The sequence below is a fragment of the Cyanistes caeruleus genome, chromosome 5 (assembly GCF_971803275.1).
Source record: "Cyanistes caeruleus chromosome 5, bCyaCae1.hap1.1, whole genome shotgun sequence".
In the NCBI taxonomy this organism is placed as follows: Eukaryota; Metazoa; Chordata; class Aves; order Passeriformes; family Paridae; genus Cyanistes; species Cyanistes caeruleus.
In genome coordinates this window covers 22,823,663-22,846,147 of record NC_141705.1, presented here as the reverse complement: position 1 = coordinate 22,846,147, position 22,485 = coordinate 22,823,663, and the positions used below count along the sequence as shown (strand labels likewise).

At 36.5% G+C, this 22,485-nt stretch overlaps 2 protein-coding genes and 1 long non-coding RNA gene across 12 annotated transcripts in view; 1 reads left to right on the top strand and 2 right to left on the bottom strand.

Annotated features, from left to right (window-relative positions):
- WDR19 (WD repeat domain 19) overlaps nucleotides 1–5,976 on the bottom strand; it is a 40,057-nt gene extending 34,081 nt beyond the window's left edge. Inside the window, exons 1-5 of one of the 5 annotated variants that reach the window (XM_086888517.1) lie at nucleotides 5,233–5,976; nucleotides 3,649–3,740; nucleotides 3,499–3,564; nucleotides 1,887–2,012; nucleotides 202–317 (exon numbers count right to left, since the gene is read on the bottom strand). In XM_086888517.1, coding sequence (XP_086744643.1) covers nucleotides 202–317; nucleotides 1,887–2,012; nucleotides 3,499–3,564; nucleotides 3,649–3,740; nucleotides 5,233–5,238 — 406 coding nt within the window. In that variant the 5' untranslated portion in view covers nucleotides 5,239–5,976. The other 4 variants (XM_086888518.1, XM_086888519.1, XM_086888521.1 and 1 more) reach the window with 4 other exon arrangements.
- Nucleotides 5,336–11,010, top strand: LOC147652974 (uncharacterized). Its single transcript, XR_015286742.1, has 3 exons — nucleotides 5,336–7,200; nucleotides 9,852–9,938; nucleotides 10,684–11,010. It is a non-coding gene; the product is annotated as an uncharacterized LOC147652974 (long non-coding RNA).
- Nucleotides 5,533–22,485, bottom strand: part of KLHL5 (kelch like family member 5) — a 49,436-nt gene continuing 32,483 nt past the window's right edge. For all 6 annotated transcript variants that reach the window (XM_086888526.1, XM_086888527.1, XM_086888525.1 and 3 more), the window contains 7 exons: nucleotides 19,765–19,977; nucleotides 15,121–15,307; nucleotides 13,997–14,221; nucleotides 13,528–13,690; nucleotides 10,759–10,971; nucleotides 8,284–8,455; nucleotides 5,533–7,047 (listed from right to left, as the gene is read on the bottom strand). In XM_086888526.1, coding sequence (XP_086744652.1) covers nucleotides 6,991–7,047; nucleotides 8,284–8,455; nucleotides 10,759–10,971; nucleotides 13,528–13,690; nucleotides 13,997–14,221; nucleotides 15,121–15,307; nucleotides 19,765–19,977 — 1,230 coding nt within the window. In that variant the 3' untranslated portion in view covers nucleotides 5,533–6,990. The remainder of the gene's footprint in view (nucleotides 7,048–8,283; nucleotides 8,456–10,758; nucleotides 10,972–13,527; nucleotides 13,691–13,996; nucleotides 14,222–15,120; nucleotides 15,308–19,764; nucleotides 19,978–22,485) is intronic.

The window sequence follows — 22,485 nt, the reverse complement described above, 5'->3', positions numbered from 1 at the left end:
TTTGTCTGTATATATATCTATATCTATCTTACTTAGTATACTCTAAAAATACTCTGCTGAGTACACCAAAGTGGAAGGTGCAAGCTGAGTATGAACACATTTTTTACCTGCACGTTTATATAGAGAACTGGAAAGGAAACTATATATATTAGCAAAATTCCACTTATACATGTGCCAGAGTAGTTTCAAACCAGTCCATACCAAGAACAGAAATCTTGCGAGAAGTCTGATGGTTATATATGAGTAAGTTTCCCTTTGTTGTTCCAACAGCAAGTAAAGCTCCAACTCGAGACCATAGCAAGAAAGACATTGCATCCCTAAGGCAAAGAAAAATTTTACTTTGTATAGTAGAGATTCCTTTCATGTGTTCACATATTAAAACATTTTGCATAAGAAATTCTGCATTTGTCTTAAATTTCTATGAGTCATACAGACCAAGGAGAACTTTGCAATTAAGCAAATGTTCTCTACCAGTATCAGAATTATCTAAGTATGCAGTAGATAGTAAAAGTAATAAAAAATTGTATGAGGTAATGTAACATGACTTGTACAAATGAAAATGGGTCTGCAAACATCAAGAGTCTTTGATGAAATCACTGGTAATTTTGCAGTCACTTTTTGTATTGTTTTTTTGTACTTCAATAACCCTATGCATTTAGCCAACTCAAAAGTGAGTAGGTCTGATTCTAGTCAATGTAATAAAGAAGTTAGAAAGAACTGTTTTAACTTGAAGTTTCAGATAGAGCACGGCCTATTTTGATGTATATTTAAGGCTATACAGATACTATACATCATGTTAAAAAACAAAGAGCCTCTTAAGCAAAAAAAAATAAATTTGAATTTTCTAATTAGCGTGGACCCTCCCATCTTTTTAAATTTCATTGTAGGCATGCAATAGACTTCCATATAGGCATGCAATAGACTTCCATATATTTGGTTTGCATATAAGGGTGCTTTTCTATTTTTAAAAAGGGAAGGATATCAGAAAAGCCTCATTATCACACCGTTGATGTCTTGGTGCTTATTCTGCTTAAGCAATAACACTATGACAAAAAAGGTTTAGAGACTTACATTGATATATAATGTTCTAGAAAGACTGCCTCCAGTAAGCAATTTACCTCCAGTATTAGAGAGAAAAGGTTATGAAGAAACTGCAATTAACTGCAGACTCCACTCTGTTAAGGACCTTCTATGTTCTTTTTTGCGTGCATACTGGCAGGTTACTTTTCTCCCCATAGTATTTGTTCACACATGAAAATGGTACAACATGGTCTGTTCATTCCCACAATATAATATGCGTATAACATACATCTTAACAAACATAGGACGGAATTGTTTCCACTCTCTTTCCTACAGGAAGAATGTGTATGCAGAATGCAAGAGTTTAGTGGAATAGACTCAACCCAGAAGTTTAATTGTTAAACCAAGCTTATTTATTGACCCAATGTTTGATGGTTATGCAGACCCCAGAAGAGTTTAAAGTCTGTGGCCAAATTCAGAAAGGTAAGGCTTTGAACCTTAGAGATCTCCTTCCATCCTAAACTAGTCTACTTTGTGAATAGCATTTTATCTCTCATACTAAACTAAGAGGAAAAAAAAAATCTTAGCACCACTGATATCACATCCCGTCCTTTTAAGCTCCCTTTAGCTTGTGTGAAAGACTTAGGAGAAATAAAGAAACACCCTGTAATCCCCAAAACCCCATCCACAATAAATACCTCAAAATCAGCAAATCATATAAAAAATAATTTAGCAATGAACTGTAGCATATTAGTTTAATTAGTATATACATTATGATGACTCCAATGATCTTGAAATATAGCCTCCACATCAACAAATCACAGTGGTCCAAGTCTTTAAATACACATTAAAAAAAAATTTCTTACCTCATGCCACTGTCTACTTGGCTTGTTTTGTTTGTGATTGCATCCCACAGAAATATGGTGCTAGATTTGTCTGTGATTACTGCTAAAGTATCTCCATCCTTATCCCAGTCCATAGCAACACAGTTGCTGAAGAAAAAAAATCACTAAGAATGTTAACATGTGTTTGTAAATGTACAAAAAAAGCCAGAACTACACAACTGAGTCCCTATTTTTCCTTTCCCCTCTCCTGCAAACCCGTAACAGATTGCAGATTTATCTGTAAACTAGTTTTATAACAACCCCACTCTTACTCAAAACTCATTGATAACAGGGGCTGGGAAGAAGGTCATAAAATACACTATGTTCTAGTGTATTTATGTATGTAAACTTCTTGATTTTCAAGAGACAGTGAAAGTCCTCTATAAGGTTCTGGTTTGTTAGAGGCTATTCAGAGTTGGGATTATTTTTCTGTTAATACATCTCTGATTCCACACAGCTTTCCAGACTTTGGACAGTTTTCCAGAGAGAATGTGCATTTATCATACATTGAGCAAAACATTACACAAAAGAGCTGGGCCATGGATATTATCAAGCAAGAGACAGACACAGTCAGACCATATTATGAATGACACCTAACACAAACAGTAAGATGTGATGGTTGGTGAAATAGAAGTGAGTCTGGTAAATACAATGAGAATTGCATCTCTTGGTTTGGTGCAAGGTGGCAACTACCATGAACTGAAAAAACTGGATTTCTAGACTTTTTGGGGAACCAAATGATTCTGGCTCATTTTACCGATGACACAGAGCTATGTAAGTGATGATCTGGAAATTAAAATTATACTCTTGACTAGAGGTTTCAACCTTAAAGACCATAGGAGTTTTGCCTTGACTAAGGGGCTTATCTTAATCAATCATGTAGTGGGAAATAAAATAAAAAATTTCCATGATGACTAAGAACAGTTAAAGTGCTAAGACGAGACGAGCAGTACACAAATGAAACTACATGAGATATTAATGGTGTCCAATAAAAGTGTATTTATTGAGTAAACCAGTATGATGACCCAATGTTACACCATTTTTCCCTTGCGAGGTTTTCCCTGGTTCATATCCAGCCTGTTCCAATGGTCTGACTGCCTTTTAAGAAGTTGAACGTATCTTCCAAAGTACTCAAGTTTTTAAACTTAATCTGAAAAAATCCAGTTTGTAAACTCCCATACCACTCCCTAACATGAAACAAAGTGTGATAAGCTGGAAGAAAAAGATTCACTTCAGAAGTATCATCTTGACATAAAGCAACAATGCAAATGGTGTACATTTATGCCACTGAGTAAACAGAAGCACTAAACCAAAAGAATATCTTTCCTCAGCAAAGCCATGCTAACAAACTATTAGAAAATCAACAGTAGCAAAAATGCATGAATATATTGTACACAACCTCATCATGATCTTTCTTAATGAGATAGATCTTTTTTTTTTACATTTTAATTACGTAATTTGTCTTCTCTGCCAGGTATGCTCACCAAAGATACTATACAGTCCTAGAAATTTCTCGCATTTTCTAAGCATCTCACCAGAAGTATTTTAAAAGAAAACAACAAAGAAAATAATTTAAACCTATCTTAGTACTTACCCTGGCAGGCTGATTTCATTTCTCTTCTGACCATGACGATCATAAATTTTTACAGCATGATCACCTCTAAAAAAGATTAATATATAGAATAATTCCCTTTCTTTATCAGTATTTTTGATGGACAAATGCAAGAAATAGTTGCAATCTTACCCTGCTACAGCAAGAAAATTTCCTAAAGTTTTCTGCCAAGCAAACTGCACAGGTGAACCAGACCAAGCTTTTTCATACAGACTGAATACTTGCTGGGGGAAAAAAAAATAAAAGTAGAAAATGACACATCTTAAGATCGTAAGATATAAGAATGCTACAACTTCCTAGATGTTAGCAACAAAGTACTGTGGAGGTAAACCCCCCCCCCAAACAAATCAAACATGACTTCTGTGTGATTCCAATGCACCAAAGTACCAAAATCCCACATAAAAGTTCTTTCAATTTGAGTGGAAAAAATTGAAGCTTCTGCTGCTCAGTGTCTGCATAGAGAACTGTGTCTCTGTTAAAGCTATTATTTTTGCCTCTTAGTTACAAGAATTAAAAAATTGCATAAGACTCTCCCCTTCTAGTTTAAAGACCACAATGTTAATATTTCTCTGAATTTAAGGGAAAAGTCTGGGACCAGAAGGCATCCCTAGTTTGCAAAACACAGAAGGCTCAACATTCACTCTTTAGAGAGAGGAAACTTTTAGTTACTCTCAACTGGTGGGTATTAAAAGCTAAGATCTCAAAACAATACACTACAGAAAGAAATTCTAATTTCCAACAGATAAAATTTCTGAACGTCCTTCTCCTTTCACACCACCCACAGATATTTTAAACTTGGGTTTAAGATAAAGCCCGCAAGTTTGTTTCACAGCTTGCTATCGTGACTTATATCCCTACATGTCATAAGATAAACACCAACATCGGCTGTCCACCGATGCTAGTCAGGCTTGCTCAAGTCTGCCACAGGGTCTTATACCTTCTTTTGGGTCAATGTAAACTGAGGCATTCTTCACACTGAATCTGCATTCTGCGAACAAGAACGGCAAAAATACAACCACCACATGCCACACTCACAAATGACATCTGACAATGACGTCTGATTTTAAAAAATAATTTAAGAAAATCTTAGTCCAGAGCAGGGCCACCAAGATGATTTGAGGGATAAAGCACCTCTCCATCTATGAGGAAAGGCTGAGAGAACTGGGATTGCTCAGCCCAGAGAAGCGAAGGCTTTGGCGTGACCTAATTGTGGGCTTTCAGTACCCGAAGGAAACTTACAAGATAGGCAGAGAGGGCCTACTACAAGGGCATGCAGCCACAGAACGAGAGGGAATGGCTTCAAACTGAGAGGGTAGTTTAGATTAGTTATTAAGAAGTATTTACTGTGACGATGGAGAGGCACCGGAACAGGTTTCCCGTAGAAGTTGTGGCCACCTCATCCGTGGAAGAGTACAAGACCAGGCTGGATGGAGCCCTGAGCAACCTGGGCTAGTGGAAGATGCCCCTGCTCACCGCAGAGGCGTTGCAACTAATGACCTTTAAGCTCCCTTCTACCCGAAGTCTCTCCAGAGAACGTAAACAAATCCGGGAGCCAAGGCAAGCACACCAGGCCCCCTTGCCGCTTGCTGGAGACCCTTCCCGCCGCTCCCCCCTCCCTTGCACAGGCCGCAAGCGCCACCACCCGCCCGTTCCGCGGGCCGGGCCGCCCGCCCGCCGCCCCCGAGGCCGCGACGCCCCGCAGCCGCCTGGACCCACCTTCATCGCGGCCACCGCGGGCTGCCAGCGCCGGCACCGCGCATGCGCCGCCCGCCCACGGCGCCGCGGTTACCGCGGAGACGGAGCGGGCTGAGGGTGGGCCGGGAGCGGGCTGAGGGTGGGCCGGGAGCGGGCTGGGACCGGCCCCGGCCCCGGCGCTCATCGGGAGGAGCTCTGCATGAGGCCGCGGTCCCCAGAGCGGAGTACGGGCAGTTCTCAGAGGAAAAGGAGGGGTTTTAGACCTCAGGCACGCAGAAGGGACTCTAAGCGAGGGAATAAAGGCACACACCCGCCAGCAAAGCCTCTTGAGATCAGCTGTATTCCAACTGCAAAGCTTCATCACAAAGTATCACCGATTTCTTTTAAAACAATAAATAGTTCGCCGAGAGCGTTAAAACACACGTTTAAAATTACAAATGTACAAAGGACTTTGGGTATCGGGCACTTAAAACTTTTTTTTTTTTTTAAAAAGAAACAAACCCAAAACATTCAATGAGTTCACATCTTCCCGTTTTTAACGCGCGGCGCTGTTCGGAGAACATAAGGGACAAGGCACATAAAAGCAAATACAAAAAGGCTTCTCTCGAGAACATTTAGACCGTTCAAAGCAATTCGGTGTAACAGCAGAGGGCTCGAGAAAGGCAAATTATAAAGTATCTGAAAAAATTAGGTAACTTAAATAAGGTAATTAATTTGATACAGTCCTGCGAGGCACACGTCACTCTCCTGTAAGATGCTGAACGTGCTTAAATGCTGGCAGCTGAGCATCTGGCAGGATTGAGCTCTTTAAATTTTTAAATAACCTTACAGGAAAGACAGACAATTTCTTCATCTTATAAAATTATACTTCTCATAGTAGTGCAAAGCCTCATTTAAAAATGTAATTAGTCTAGATGTAATGGAATGCTTCAAAAATTCCAAAGTGCAAATACTAAACTTAAATTGGTTAATTGTTTATCACACTTTAGAATTCTTCCAATAACTCATACAAATAGCAAAGTAAATACAAGAACCAAAGCAGAGAAAAAGGTATGATGCATCTTGCATAACAATTTTGAAAATCCAAAAAGTATACTGGATGTGAAAAATATCTATCAGAAATTATTAAATAGCAGGTTTCTGTTAGCATAAGACAATATTTAAAATAAGGCTTTGGTTAAATAAAAAGTTTGCTAAACTAGGAATGATGATAAAAAGTGCAAAAGATTCATCAAATACACAACTTCATTTCCAAGGCAGGCATTACACCTGCCATTTACAATAGTTTGCATTGGTTTGTTAGCCTGCCTGGTAGTCACTCAGATAGCTACTTGCATTTATTACAAGCAAATAAAATCTATGGGGTGCAATCCTATAACTTGTTTCACCCAAAGATAGACCCAATTATACCAAAGTATATCCATTTATAGCATCATTGCTCTGCATTTGGGGAAATCAAGGCCCTGGAACCATAACATTAGATTATTATAGTGAGTTCATTCATTTTCTTAGCGCTTCCTAAACAGAAGTCCTCTGCTGCCAACTGGCAGGTTGCAGCTGACTTACTTACAAGTAGAATTCTTGTAACATATGCATAACAAAGTTTTTAAAAAGTGCTTAATATTGGTCCATAGGAACATCAGGTCAGCTTCAGACCAAACACTTTGCTGTGGTAGATATCCTGCACTTGGTGTTTACTGGTGCACTCATAGTTTGCTTGAGGAAAAAGTAAACCTCTGAGTCTACACAGGAGAATGTCACCTTCCCAGAGAAAATAATTCAGAGTTTTACAGTCACAACACATGCTCCAGCTCTTCCTAAGCACAGTGGTGCAACCTGTAAACAAACAAACAAACCATCTGTGAGAGAAATGCAGTCAGCTCTAAGTAATTTTTCCCCTAATTATATGGCTGCAGCAGAAAGACGTCACCCATGCTCTGTTAACATGACTTACAAATTGGTCCAAAATTGGATACAAACAAAGAAAAGGTAAAGATATTTTCTATACAGAGTGAAGCACTCTGAAAACAATAGCAAGCCTTAAGGGCATCAAGCAATTCTTATTGATAATTTCAATTATTCAGTGTTAAATGAAAAATAAACCTTTGTTTTAAGACCTTGTAGCAGTATGAAATGGAGAGAAATGGACAGCTGAGTTTTTTGTGTTCCAGGGATTTTTATAAACAGCAGTGCAGTTTTCTCTTTTTGAATTAAGAATTTTGGGCTATTACCAGAATAACATATTGAGGTGATTCAGAATTCAGTTGCCTAAATACTGGTGTCTGATGCTATTACAGTTGAGCTTGGACATTGATCCTGGTCTGCAACTGGCCAGGAGGGCCTTGGTCTCCCACAGATTCTGTGCTGTATCTGCCAACCTTTTGTGGATGTAGATGTTTTAGGGTATCTCAAATGGCATTAGATATAAAAGGACAGTCAGCTCAGGATGTCCTTGTGCGTGCTCTTCCCACAGAGAGACATATTCCTGGAGCTATATAAAAGCAACCAAGCTCTGAAGTGACAGTAATGGTTTCTGAGCATGAACTGAAGAATTACTTTTATTTTAAAGCTGCAAAAAATAGAATGGGTAAAGTCTTCCTGAAACCTGCATGCAGCATACATAGCATTCACCTCAGGAAGGGATTATTTATGAAAAAATAACCAAAACCTTGACAAAATCAATGTTGAGAGACACTGTGTTAGAGAGACAATGTTAGAGCTAAAACTAATCTACATTTATCATTTATCTTCAGAACAGGAAGTCATGTAAACAGAATCCTTTATGACCGTTTGGGGAATGTGGCAATACATTTCATTAAAAGTAGCTGAGATAGTCAAAGAAAATAGCTATACTCTTGCAAAAGAAAGGAGGGAAGTTTATTAGAAATTAACAATGTCTATTTAAAATAAGTCATCTCAAGATGGTACACAAAGGGAAAAAAGAGACTCACAACAGACTAATAAGAAAGTGCTTTATAGAGAACGAATATTTGAATATTCCTTGCAAAAGGAGGCACATTTGAAATAACAATATTTATTAATAGTAGTGCATGGTCTGATCAGAAACTATACCTGTGTCCATTCATTTGTCTGGGGATCATAAGACTCCACAGTATTAAGATATGTTTGACCATCATATCCTCCAACAGCGTACAACTTGTCACCAAGAAGACACACTCCCACTGCATCTCTGCTAATGCTCATAGAGGCCACAGCAGTCCACATATCTGTTTTGGGATCATACCTAAAAGATAATTTGTGTTATGCTCTAAAAAACTGTTACCAAAATTCAACAAAACAAAATACACTGGAATTGATGCTGTCAAGGTAGTAGAAAACAGGACAGTACAGATCTGGGTGTTAATTTCAAAGAACTTCCCCCCCGGCCCCAGTTCCCCTTTCTTTGAAACTGTTCCTTTATTCATCTTGTAACACAGTCACTACTAGCCAGATATCTACTTCATGCTGCTTTTCAAATACTCATACAGCCATATATGGCTGTTCTTACTACATTTTATATGTCTAAACATAGCATGCCACAAACAGTTCTGCTGCTATGTCACAGCAGAGCAAGTGCTTGCTTTAAGTACTGCATGTCAAAGCACAGGCTGGTAAAATTTGGTTTGGTACTAAAATTACCATTATTAAGATTACCAATTTCAAAAATAAGACCCCCAAAAATGGTTTGAGAAAATTACATGGGGAATGGAAAACCCTTAAGACAATTTACAACACTTTTGAAATCAGAAGTATCAGCACAGTAAACAGCAGATGGTTTTATGAAAAAAATGGTGTGGTTCTAGAACATTATCAACACTCTTTACAAGTCAAATTGAGAACTACATAGGAGACTCCATGCTATGCTTATGGCAAGGAATATATTTTAATCTGAAAGAGATAATCTTTTTTAAGATTGCAGATGCTTACAGCAGAACTAATGTAATTGCATAGCTCTGAAGGGCTCTAAAAAACTGTACAAAGAAAATAATGATTTGACTAAGATCTTACTTGCTAAGAACAAGTTAAAAGAAACTAGTCTTAATTTTTTTTTTGCATGAAGAGCATAGATACAAAGAGGTCTAACAATTTTATTTGCTTTACTCAAAGTATTACACAAAGCATGGAAGCAAACTGTAACACGAAAACACTACCTGAATCATATACTCAAATAGAAGAGGGTGGTTAGTAAGCTACATGTAGAAATTACTTTTCCAATTATTATATAAGCAATAGTATTTATTTGGGAATAGCAACTTCTGATGCAACATATTGCAGTCAGAAGCTTAGTGAAGTCATAAATGATTGACTTTTAAAATTAATATTTCTTAATCTTTAGTTTTTTAAAGAAACTAGTTCCATTAATTGGATGGTCTTCAATTTCAACTCATTTAAAGAGCAAAGACAAAATGCACTACAAGATGAGTCCTATTTATTAAAGTAATGAGTTCTGTAACTTTGTTTCAGACAATACTGATGCAGAAAAATACACAGACTTACTGCTTCTCTTGGGTTTCTGATTTTCTGTATTACCCTAAAAATTTGGTATTTGCTAACAAGTAGCATCCTATCTGCAAACCTTTCCGCGTCTTTTCAGTGCAACTTCCATATGTTAAGGGCTATGTGCCACACTGTATTTTCAGGTCTACTAGGACTCTGGAAGTTTGAAAATTACAACTCTCTTGTGGTGGATTTTTGTGGCGTGTTTTTTTGTTGTGTTGTTTCAGTTGGTGAGTTTTTTTGTTTGTTTGGGTTTTTTTGGGGCTTAAGGGTAAAATATATGCCCTGGCATGAATAAATTTAGTAAAAGAAGAATTTGGGCAATGAAGACTTACTCTAAGTGTTGGAGGTAACAGGAATGAAGTTTTACAGCTCTTGGTGGGGGAGCAGGGAAAGAATTAAAGCATAGTACAGAAAGTCTTCAAATGCCAGTGAAGATTTAATACAGTAAATTATGAAGTATTTACTGTCTTTTAAAATTATTTTACGGATCGCATGTGCTTCTGCAATTTGTGATAGTCATTCATTAATCACTTTACAGAAAGATATAAGATATACCAATCTAGGAATGACTGAATTACATGCCAGTTTCCCAGTGCCATTAGGGAATATGAGAAAGAATTAGATATATAAAGATCCACAAAACCTTACTGGTAACTCCTTTGAAAATTATTATATGAATAGATTCAGACTTCTTGTCTGAAGATCTTGAAGTCTTGAAGACTTCTTGTGAAAGAAGATCTGCTCCATTTTTAAAAGCATTCAATTCCAAGTTGTTTCAGTTATCAATCATAATTCATTTAATAAGATTGTTAAAAAAATCTAGACGCATTGCTTTAAGGAGAATTTGCTTTAAACAATCTGTCCTTGTAACATTTTGAATCATAATATAACTACACAGCATATTTTTATATGTAAGTTTCCTCTGTTCATGCTAAAAATAACACACCTATTTTATTGGATTTCTACTTACAGTTTTATCCATAAATCACTAGATAGACTAGCGCTATTAGAACCCCATAGCAGGATATGCCTCCATCAGGATATTACCTTTCCACGCAGTCTGACAGCCTGGATGTTAAGTTGGATGCTGGAGCATCGTGGCCACCTATTGCATACAAGAACCCATTCCAGGTGGTTACACCCACACCACCTCTTCTTTTTGACATCTGAGCACAGAGAGTCCATTTGTTTGTATGAGGATCAAAACATTCTACTGACTTAAGACAAGAACTTCCATCTCGACCACCAACTGCATAAAGCCTACAAAGTAAAACAACAACAAAAAAAGAAGAAAATAAATGTTTTCTGAATAAGACAGTTTCTAGTGAAGCATGAGGGATTCCAAGTTTGTTAAAAGGGGAAGTTTAGAAGAAGACTTTCAACTTTAAGTAGACTGCTCTGTTATCTCAGGCAAGATTTTGCTCCAATCTTTTCCTATTGTACTGACCAATGCATAACAACAATTTACAGAAAATGGAATATCTTACACAGCTTTTGTATTCCAACCTACAATTTCAAAATCACATATGTGACTTGCAGGGTCAGAAGGACAAATTCAGTAGTGGATCTGTGCATGCACCATCTCTACCCTGCCTCATCTTAGGCATTCAAGTGCTTTTCTCGACCTGGGTTTTAGTTCGTGACTGACAGCACTACCTTAAATCCCTCACACCCACTAGGTGGCCCAATATGCTTAGTCCTAAGATAAAGGTTTCTAGCATTTGGTACAAAGGATTTCAATTATTTGCAAGGTCTGACTGAAATGAATGGAAAAAAAAATGGTTTAGGAGGATTCAATCAGTGATGAACCTTTAAAACAAATAAAATATTCAAATTTCATAAAGAGCTTATGAACAGAATCTGTGAGCAATCTAGGCATAGTAGCAGATATGCCCAGCAATATTATTTGGAAAAGTGTGAACACAGAAGCCATTCTAAAAAGGAAGCAATGCATCAGAAGTAAAATCCAGTGAGTGACCACCTCAAATAATTTCAGATCCTAAGAATTGTTAAATAAATAAACAAACATTAGATACTGTAAATAATGATAGTGTGAAAAATTTACAACAGTTATCATGAAGCTTATTCAAGATGTCCATAGTTTGGGTAATACTAGTGTTTGGTTTCTTAAATATATTGACCAAGGGACTTATGTACAAATATCTTATAAATACGGTTGATATAGTCCTTCTCAGTAACAATTTGAATACACTTTAAAAAAAATTCCACAGAAGTTTCTTGTTTAGTACTACAGTTTGTTAAAGGTAAGAAATGTACTGAAGGTTTCTGTAAAACTCTGTTGTAGTTCCATAAAGTTCATGACTAAAATAAATCCGTTATGCAACATAACATTTATGAAGCTGCCAACTTTACGTTCCATCAAAACATGAAAGAGTTTCGATCACTTATGCAGTGATTTTGCATTCTGGACACAGAGAAAGACATGTTAATTCCTCAATATGAAGGTTTTGATCCAATCACTGACACGTACCAAGTTACAGACAGACATTACAGAAAAGTGCAGAAGTCACTGCTCCTGCATCTGAAATGCTGCATGCATTTTACCAATTGCTAGCTGTAGTTGACAGTAGTTGTCAACAGTAGTTGTTGCCTCTATTAAGAGTCTAGGCAATGTTCTATAATAACAGGGAAATGTGAGGCTCTAATTCTGGTGCTTTTCATCACTTCTAGGACTCTCTGCTGAATGTATAGCAAGTTTAGGACCTAACACAGGTATCTGAGACTGCAGTTCCAAGGCAGCCAAGGCACTCTGCTTGATGGTCATTTAAGTTCCTCCCTCCTTCCTGTAGGCAGTGAGCATTTCCACTCATTCTTGGACTTATTCCAGATCTTACAGAACCCTTTGTAGGTGCCTTTCAGCAGCACTAATTTACCAGTGACTAGGCTTCCAAAAAAAAAAAGTGTGAGAAACTTTTTTTACCTGACAGCAGCTCAAGGGAGATGCATCAGATAGCACATAAGCGGGAAGTGAAAATTTGTGGACAGCAGAGTGTAAATATTCTGCCACAACCACAATACTACTCAGTAAATCAGTAGGCTTTTGTCTTTTGTCTGCTGTGGTATTCCTGTAGTCACCCTAGCAAAACATGGCTTGCTTCTCTCCACTCCCAAAGCAGGGGCTCTTCTTTAGTAAGAATTGCATCTTCAACTGTGTAGGTGCATACCCTGATGAAACTAAGCTTAATTAAGGGTGAAGCAATAGACTGAACTTGTTAATTTAGCTTGAATTGCTAATTTAGCTTGGTTAATCATTGGCTAGCCTTAGTTTATGTAGTGCTGATGCATTAAGTGCATTCATCATCAGCAGCAGCTCCAAAGCTGCATTTCCGTAGCTTCAAAAACCACACTGTTGGTGGATCTGTGATTGTGAAAGTATTGAATGCAACCAGACTTACAGTGCTGGGCTGGTTATAAACAGGAATTAGGCCCAGCTGCACCCAGCCCCTATGATCTCTGAGGACCAGCTGGAATGCAAAGGGGATTATTTTCTGCCAAATTTCATACTCTAATGCAGCAGGTTCTTGGAATAAGAAAGATCTTGCCATACTGGAGCAAGTCCAGCTGCTGGTCATTAGGAGGATGAGGGTGCTAGAACACTTGACATACAGCTATAATGCTGTGGAGAGGCTTGCTTGACCCAGCTTGGTTATCTTTTCTGTGAATGAAGAAACTTGGCTCTTAATATTACTATTTGTTATCTATCAAGAGAAATTATTAATAGTCATTTAGGATGGTCCTTTAATTACATTAAAAGAATGAGATTTTAAGTTTGAAAACAGAAATTTCTTCACATACTTTCCATTTAATATTGCTACACCAACGGTGCTCCTGGGAGTTGACATACTAGCTACAAAGTTCCACTGACGAGCCTGTGGATCCCATCTTTCCACTGTATTCAGGTAGCTCCAGCCATCATGTCCTCCTACAGCATACATGGGACCTTCCAATACAGCTACTCCTAAAATAGAGATATGAAAAACAATTGCTTCTGCATAAGAGGAGTCAAGATCAGAACTTCTTAGTGACAGTCCAGCGTGCACCACAAAACTGAAAACAAAACCCCAGATAAACCTTTTGGTAGCTGATGGTACCAAATCTTCAATATAATCTGAAGGAGAAAGGACATTGAATAACAATGAATAAGCAGTTGGCAATAAAATGAAATTTCCACCCCGTAAACTTTATTTCTGAATGTTTTTTGACCAATCCTAAAACAGGTAACTTTTAAAAAATATGCAGTTAGCCTTTACAGAACTGTACATACCAAGACCGTGACGATGAGTGGACATTGGTGGCATTACACTCCAAGTTTTTGATCTAGGGTTGTAGCACTCCACAGTGTTCAATGTTTTCAGTCCATCTCTGCCACCAACAACAAACAATTTATCATCTAAGACTGCAACTCCAAACTGTAATCTTCGTCCATTCATGTTTGCAACTGGAGTCCATGTATTGGTACGAAGTTCATATTTTTCAATGCTTGTAGCTCCTGAATGACAATATATGCAAGTTATATTCAGTAAAAAAAAGTTCTGAAGTATTAGGATAGTTTTCATTTTAGCAATATGCTGATCTCTTAAGCATGATACCCTGCAGCATATTCTTAAGTCTGTGTAGACAAGTAGTCTTTTTTGACTTCCTCAGCAATTACCTGCACCATTACAAAGGACAACTTTCTTGGTGCTTTCCAAGACAAAAAACAGGTTTTGTAACAGCTTTGCAGAATCAAGCCTTTAGAAACAGAAATACTATGAATATAAACTAACCATGTGGAATGCAATCATATGTTGAAATCAACTGTTTTGTAATATTAGACAAAAAAGCTGACGGTATATGACATGAACTACTGAGAAACAGCTTTAAAACAAATCAAAGAACACACTTTCTCTGCCATAACTTTCCTAACTTACCAGATCCTTTCTAATTACCATTAAAAAGTATGGAATCTTCTATGAAGAAAATAATCCAAGTAATTGTGACAGAACTATTTAACAATTAGTCAAAATATTTTTGTTGATTTGGCTTTTTTTTTTAAGCATGTGCAGGTCACCTTTGTGGCCTCTTAGTCCTTTTCTTCATTTTCCAAATTACTGCCCCCTCAAGTAAATAAAGATTAGTTTGTATTCAATTAAAACACTTCACTACTCAGAAATCAGCTGTTATTATGGTAATTTGAAATCAGAAGTCTAGATTCCAGAATATTTACAGTATTCTCAAAGATATATAGGCTTTTTTAAACTAATAAACAGTATATACTTTAGATGTTTCATGTTATGTACTGCCAAATCCTTGAATTTTAGATTTAACAGGTTGTAAAAAAGTCTATCAAACATTTAGTTTAAAAAGAACTAAAACAGTTCATCAGCTAAACATTACATAAGCCAATACCTTTTGTTGCATCCATTCCTCCAACTGCAAACAAAACGCCCACTGTAGATTTTCTAGGTTTGGTGCGAGGGCTTTGCAACATAGGTCGTCTCTCTGGCAACAGATGGTACTTCATTGCTTCCATAATGAGTTTTTGACATTCAATGTCATCCCTAAAGAGTGCGTTGTTCTCCATATCTGCCAGAAACTGTGAAAAAGAAAGAAAATCAAGCAAGCTGTATTGCTAGAAACCACATGAAGAATAAAACCATGATTACCAAGATAATATTTTATACAAACACTTCCACTGCCTGATTTAAAATCTCTGTATTTTCAAAATGGTCTTATAAAAAAGGCTAGGGTAAAAAATCAAATTTCTAATAAACGGAACATTCATATTTTGAGTAAAGCCATCAAATTAATTAATTAATATTTAAAGAGGAAGGCCAGCTGATCTTAATGGATGATTTAAGCTTAATAATCCAAAGGAAGGAAACAATCTCTTTGAGTTCAGTGCTGTGCAGGAATGTTCAAGAAAACGGAAACAGGCTCTGGGCATGTAAGTCAGTCCAATCTCATGTTTTTATTCCCAAATCCATGTGATGCAGAGGTCTGTAAAAGCCCTTTCAGCACACACTGAATATTTTAATATGTATTCTGGTCCTTACCCTGACAGTGACTAAGATCACAATGTATCACTTAATAAAAGCCTTTGTCAAAATTTTCATTTTCTATACACTTTATATAAATTTTATATTTTTTTATAAGCTTGCAAGCAAATTTGGCAACTTTTAAAACATATATAAACTAAATAAAATTCAACTAAAGACTACTAACAGAAGTTTTTAAGTTCAAAGATTCTGGAGTGGTTTGTACTCAATATTTATCAAACTATAGGAAAAAAAAAATTATAAGGTTGAGAGTCACATTCTAATTATTAGAAGTCTGGAGGCTGGCATTTTTCTGAGCTGCACAACATGGCACGAATAACAGAGAAAAAGGAAATTAAGTGCCCCACTGGGATTTGGGCATTTGTCAGCAAAAGAGAGAGAAAAAAAGGTAGATGCCTCTGAAAAGCCAAAATCCAAACACTTTGTGAATGTTAGACATGGAAGTCCACAAACCAATATGAGATGTCATTACTGAGCTTTTGACAGTCAACCACTAATAGGTACAAAACTGCTGTGACATCAATCAGCAGAAGTACTAAAGGGACTTGCTGTGAAATAGATGTGCACAATATGGTGTGAATATCCCTGGCTTAAAGCTGCCTTAGGGTGGCAAAGTGGCAAATAGGATAACCATGGTTCCAGAAGAGATACAGGTAGGTACAGATGGCTAAATTTGAGCTCCTCACTATCAGGCAAAATAACACAAAATATGACAAAAAACATAATTAACCATCACAGAGAGAATAAAAAACCCTTTCAAAGCCCTTCATCATCAGTGATTTTCAGAAAACTGAAACTTTTGCAGCATTTCTCTAAGTGGCTAGAGCTCCCACTATTTAAAATAGCAAATGAAGTGTTCTCATGTAAATTAGTAGAGGGAACTTAATCTCAGTTTTTACTTTCAAACCTTCCATTGTTTCTTATTTTGACCCAAAGCACCACTTGTATCACTTCACATGGACATTTTGTGATTATAAAATAATGAACTAAAAGCTGTCTTTTAACTGCCAGTGGGTAATGCCATAGAATTGCACAAAGTTTAAAAATATTTTAAAAAGAAATCAATTAATTCCTATTGTCCTAAATCAGACAATGTCAGAGCTGCATGCATAAGAACTAAGGCTTGTACAGAACATAACCAATTCAGACTTTAAATATATTTTTCTGATGGACAAGTACCATATAATATTTAAAGCAACACTATGTGTGAATATGAGTTCTGCAACAACAAGATGCAACCTACATTTTCTACAGTTTCTAACCCACTCAACCTATAAAGAATTTCTCACAGCACAGAATCACAGTCTCTGAAAGCTACTTTATTTCATTTAAAAAGAAATGCAATCTAGTCTGCAGGCTCTTGAAACTAAAACTACTATAATTATTCCTCACTCAAATAACTTAGAATGGGCTTACTAAAAGCATATTTTTTCCAAGTTTTATTATTTATATAGGTCCTTGTACTAAAAGCATTTCTAACAGCATTTACAAATGACATATTAGCATGAAATCATAGTAACTGCAAATCTGATAAGGAGAAAGGTAGTGCAGATACTCAGTACTAAGAATTTCTGACTAAAAGGGATCTGAGCCATCTTGAAATTCAGAAATTGCTAAATTATCTTTTTCATTATTTATCATAATATTTGCCACCTTATATCTTAAGAGGCTGACAAATATTCATCTTTAGGAAAAAGAAATCTACAAATATTTAGGACACTGCTTGCATTAACCAGTGAGACATCAGAATGCTGTCTACAAAGAGATGCATAAACCCAACCAATAAAACTAACAATTACTTACAACTTCTTTTGCTTCCAGTGCTACAGTTTCACAGTTATTTCCTGAAGATTTTTTTAAGTGTATCTGCATCTCTGCTTGCAGTGGTTTTGGTTTCAGCAAGTTGTACAATTTTCTAATTTAATTTCTTTCAAATACCTTTAACTCATCAACCATAAAACTAAAAAGCTTTTAATTATGTTCTATTTGCTGTCAGATTACCTAATGTCACATGATCATGATTCTGAAAGCATAAAGATTGCTTTGGGCATTTCAAGCAAGTTTACTCATCTACTGAATGTTTCCATATTAAAATCAAAGTTCTAACACTTTAGTTTGTTAAAGAAAGTAATAAATGAAAAGGTAATAGAAATATTTTTTTTAGAAATACAAGCATATATTTGGAGATGAGATGAAAAATTAAAGATAAAATAATAATTAAAATAAAATTTTGCTTTTGTAATTTATCTTGCTATTTTTCTGATCAGTTACTGAGTGGACATAATTTGTTTTCAGTACATATTTCTGGGATAAATTCTGTACTTTCAGTTTCTAAAGATGTTTCAATTATAGCCAATTAAGTAAAAGGAATACAGCAGGGGTTACTTGGTTATCAAATAATTAAATGTTCAACAAAAGCATTATTTCCTCTTTGTTAATTGCCTTACACTGAATCATGTTTCTAGAAAAATGGAATGTCAAAGTCAAGGCCATAAACTGAGAAAATCATCCTTTTGAATATATAATAATCAGTATGGAAAAAAATACTACAATGGTTGGTAAAGAATCTTACTATCCAGCAAGAGGACATCAGATTAGAAGTAATACATAAAATGTAATGCATGTGATTTATCACTATGAATTAATTTAACTCCATTTTTCTTGTGTTAATGAATTTTAATTATCATTCAGGTTCCATAAATATCCTGTTTCTGTCATTTAAGAGAGAATTTTCACTAAACAAACTGAAAATCATAAAGCAAAATACATTGACTCTATAGTAAATATTAAATATTACTAAAGAAGGTCCAGCAAGGAAAGAGAAGAAAGGGAAAAAAAAAATAAAAATATTCAAACCTAGTTTACAAAGTTGCTATCAGGTAGTGAATCACAGAAACACAAAATAAGCAGAGTTGGAAGGGACCTACAACAATCATCAACTCCCAGCACCCACACAACATCCCCAAGGGTCACATCATGTGCCTGAGAGCATTGTCCAAACACTTCTTGAACTCTGTCAGGCTGGGTGCTGTGACCACTTTCCTGGGGGGCCTGTTCCAGTGTCCAGCCACTCTCTGGATGAAGTATCTTTCCATAATATCCAATCTAAATTTGCACTGATACAACTTCACGCCATTCCCTTGCCCAGCTGGCCATGCTGGACCTGATGCCCCCCAGGACATGCTTGGCCCTCCTGGTTGCCAGGGCACTGCTGACTCGTGTTCAGCTTGTCATGGACCAGAACCCCAGGTCCCTTTCCATAGCGCTGCTTTCCAGCATCTCATTCACCAGTCTGTCTGTACATCAAGGGCTGCCCCATGCCATTTGCAGAGTTTGGCACTTTTCCTTGCTAAACTTTGTACATTTGGTGATTGCCCATTCCTCTAATCTGTCGAGGTCTCTCTGCAGGGCCTCCCTGCCTTTGAGGGAGTCGGTATGACACTAACAGGAGTAGTCATTCCTATGGGACAGGAAAATTGTAATTCACAACTATTTAAACAAACTGAGCCCAAAGTTTCCTCCACATTTTCTGTTAATGTCCAAGAAGGAGAAAAAATATTGACTGGGAAGAACAAGTAGTATGTAAGGATGACCTATCAGGAGTTAATAGAAAAATCACTCCAAACAATTAATTCAAATTGCATTTCCTAGCTATTTCTACATGAAGGAAACATAATGAGCCAAATAAACTGTGCAAGTTCAATACAGAAGGAATTTAAAAAGGACACAGCATCTAGTGACTAAGATATCTTTGATAAGCATTTTCACAGGCAAGAAAAAAAAAATCTTTTTCTAGAAGCTAAGTATCAGAATATGCTGCAGTTCACAGAGACACAAACTATCATGCCTATACAACATGCTAAGCTCATACATGTGGCTCTAAAAATCCAGACCACTATAAATTTTATAATTTATCACTATCAATATATTTATGCTGTAGACATTATGCCCACTGTAACCATGGTAAAAACTAGAGAGGAACTGAACAATTTACTTGTGGAGCAAGCAGAGGCAGTCTAATGTAAGCCAGGAGTTTACTGAGATCTTTCCTTCTCTGTTCCAAATCATGTCGAACCCACGTAAGTAGTGCATTCAGTATAGTTTCTTCATTAGGAATATTCATGTCATCACTTGCTAAAAGCTTAGCAATTTCAGTGGCTGGCAATAACAGAAATTCCTGATTTCTAATTACTTCCATGAAGTTTTCCTGAAAAAGAAAAGTATTTTAACAGAGGCAACATCATACTTTGAAGACATTTTATGGAACACCTGCTGTATTCTCCCCTCTTTTCCCTCCCTCCATGCCATCTCTCAGTTGTCCCACTGGAGTACTGACTCAGGAGGAAGATCCAAAAAAAAATTGAAGTACTGAATTATTTTTACCTCTGATCATTTCCCCAACTCAACCATTCAGTCTCACAGACATGCTGAAACAAGTGAGGGAAGTGTACAGACAGAAATGAGCCATAGGTTGTGGGTGTTACTATCTTGGCACCACAAAGTGAAGAAATACTTTCTGAAGTATGGTTAAAAAGAGGCAGTTTGTTCCTGTTGTCAAGCAAAGAGCACAGCACTGTACAACAACTGGGCACATGTAACTGTTTTCATTACTGGTAGATGAAAATGTGGTAGTAAGTTTTCAGAGGAAATAAACAACACTAACGATTTAATGTTGATTTAAAATGGATTATTTTAAGTTTATTTTGCCATTTTGTAGGTTTTACACAATTGATCTGATTTGACTGGGGAGCAAAACATACAAAGAATCCGCAATATTACACATGCCTTGCTATGCTAACAATATTTATTTTGATAGAATTCAACCTTCTAACTTTCATTATGTCATTTTCAGCAACAAATCTTTACTTCAAAATAAGAAATTCATAATATGTAACACATCCTATGCTGATATCAAATTACTTTATAATACGAGGACTTGCAGCATATTCTGTAAGGATTCTGATCTGTTTGGGCTGAAATAGCAGAAGTATGTAGAAACACAATCAACACCATGAACTTACAGTGAAAAACCTGAATGTAACAGGAAAGAGTGATGTTGTGTCTATCCTCTCTCCCCATATACCTTTACAAGGCAGCAAAGCAAAGCAACGCAAAAGCAGAAAAGTAAAATCACAACATACTCTTGTATTTCTGTAGCTCAAATGCCAGCTAAATTCACACTCAAAACTGAGAGTAACTTCATGATGATAACAATGTTACAATGATTTGATTAAATGCACTGTGGATTTCTAGATAGTTAGTGGCATGCCGTTTTTGGTCTGCCATCCCATGTACCTCTAAAACACCTGGAGGACAAAATGTGTTAGATCCACAAAGATGGAAGTCTAACTGGGCCTAATATGAAAATTACCCTTACTTACTGTCTTGCTTAATGTTTTAAAAAGAAAGAATTGCATGCTAATAAAAAAGCATGTAGATTAGAAGCACTTATTGGGAAAAAAAGTATTTTTAGATTAAAAAAGGGGAGAAACTCACAAGAGGAAGCAGGAGGTGCACTGCAAAGCAGGTCTTAATGTAGTATTTCAAATGGCAACGAAAACGACAGTCGTTTGGCATTATATATGCAATGAGCATCATAATAACAAAGCAAAATAGTTAATACTTTTTTTTATTGCTTAGTCTAATGCTTTCAAAGCTACACCTCAGTACTCCAAAGATACTGACTAATAAAAAAAGAAAGCTGAGCTAAGAGGTAAAAACTAATTAGGTGTAAACTGTCCATCTTACATGAAAGCCAGATGTATATAAGATGCTCACAAGATATCTAAGGGGAAAGATCAAAGCTACTCCACTCCATTGGTAATTCTGGAAATCAGGAAAATAACTGAAAATGTTATCAATGTACATAATCTACTTGTGAATAGATTTTGGAAAGAAAACTACATTTAATATCTGCAAATATTTAATGTCCAAAAAGCTTCCCTACAACAAAGATCCAAATCCAATTGTCTACACAAAAAGTACTTCCAAGTGAAAGCTATAGTAGATTATAAAGGAGATAGAGTTTTCTTTTCCTCTTTAATTCATTTAACTATCTGTATTACAAAATAAAAGTTAAAATGAATGAATATATGAATTTAAAACAGTGAAAGCACTGTACTGATATTCAGAAGCACTACACATACATTGCTATTTATTTCACTCTGATATTAAATGCCTGCCAGTAAAATTGAATCTGAGAAGTGATGAAAATTATTTCCACAGTTTAAACATGCAGTTCACAGGAATTCATATTCCACTGAGTTCATGTTTTCCACTGGCTGCTTTTTGTTGGTTCTTTTTCCTAGAGAGTATGCAAGCTGGAGCTGAGCATTTGGTTTTGCTGAATGAACAGGCAGCGAGCTCTGACAAAGAGAAACACCAACACTTACTACCTTAAGCTTTCCAAATTGTCTATCCAGATCACAGGAAGAGGAAGGGGAAAGCACTTGCACAAAATGTTCTTTCATCTCTGGAGCCAACAACAAGCTGATCTTGCATAAGTCAATCAGGGATCCTCTTTGGAAAGCTTTTTTCCAACTGGATTTCATCACTTCAACAGCTGTTACGTGCAAAAAGCCTGATTTTCCTTCTTGTTGCTTGCAGACCATTGCTTTTTGATGGGAACAAGTTCAATTTCCTCTTGCTCCCATTCTATTTTTAAAGCAGAGACTCCTTTTGAGCAGAGTATCAAAGCATTCCACTGGGAATACAG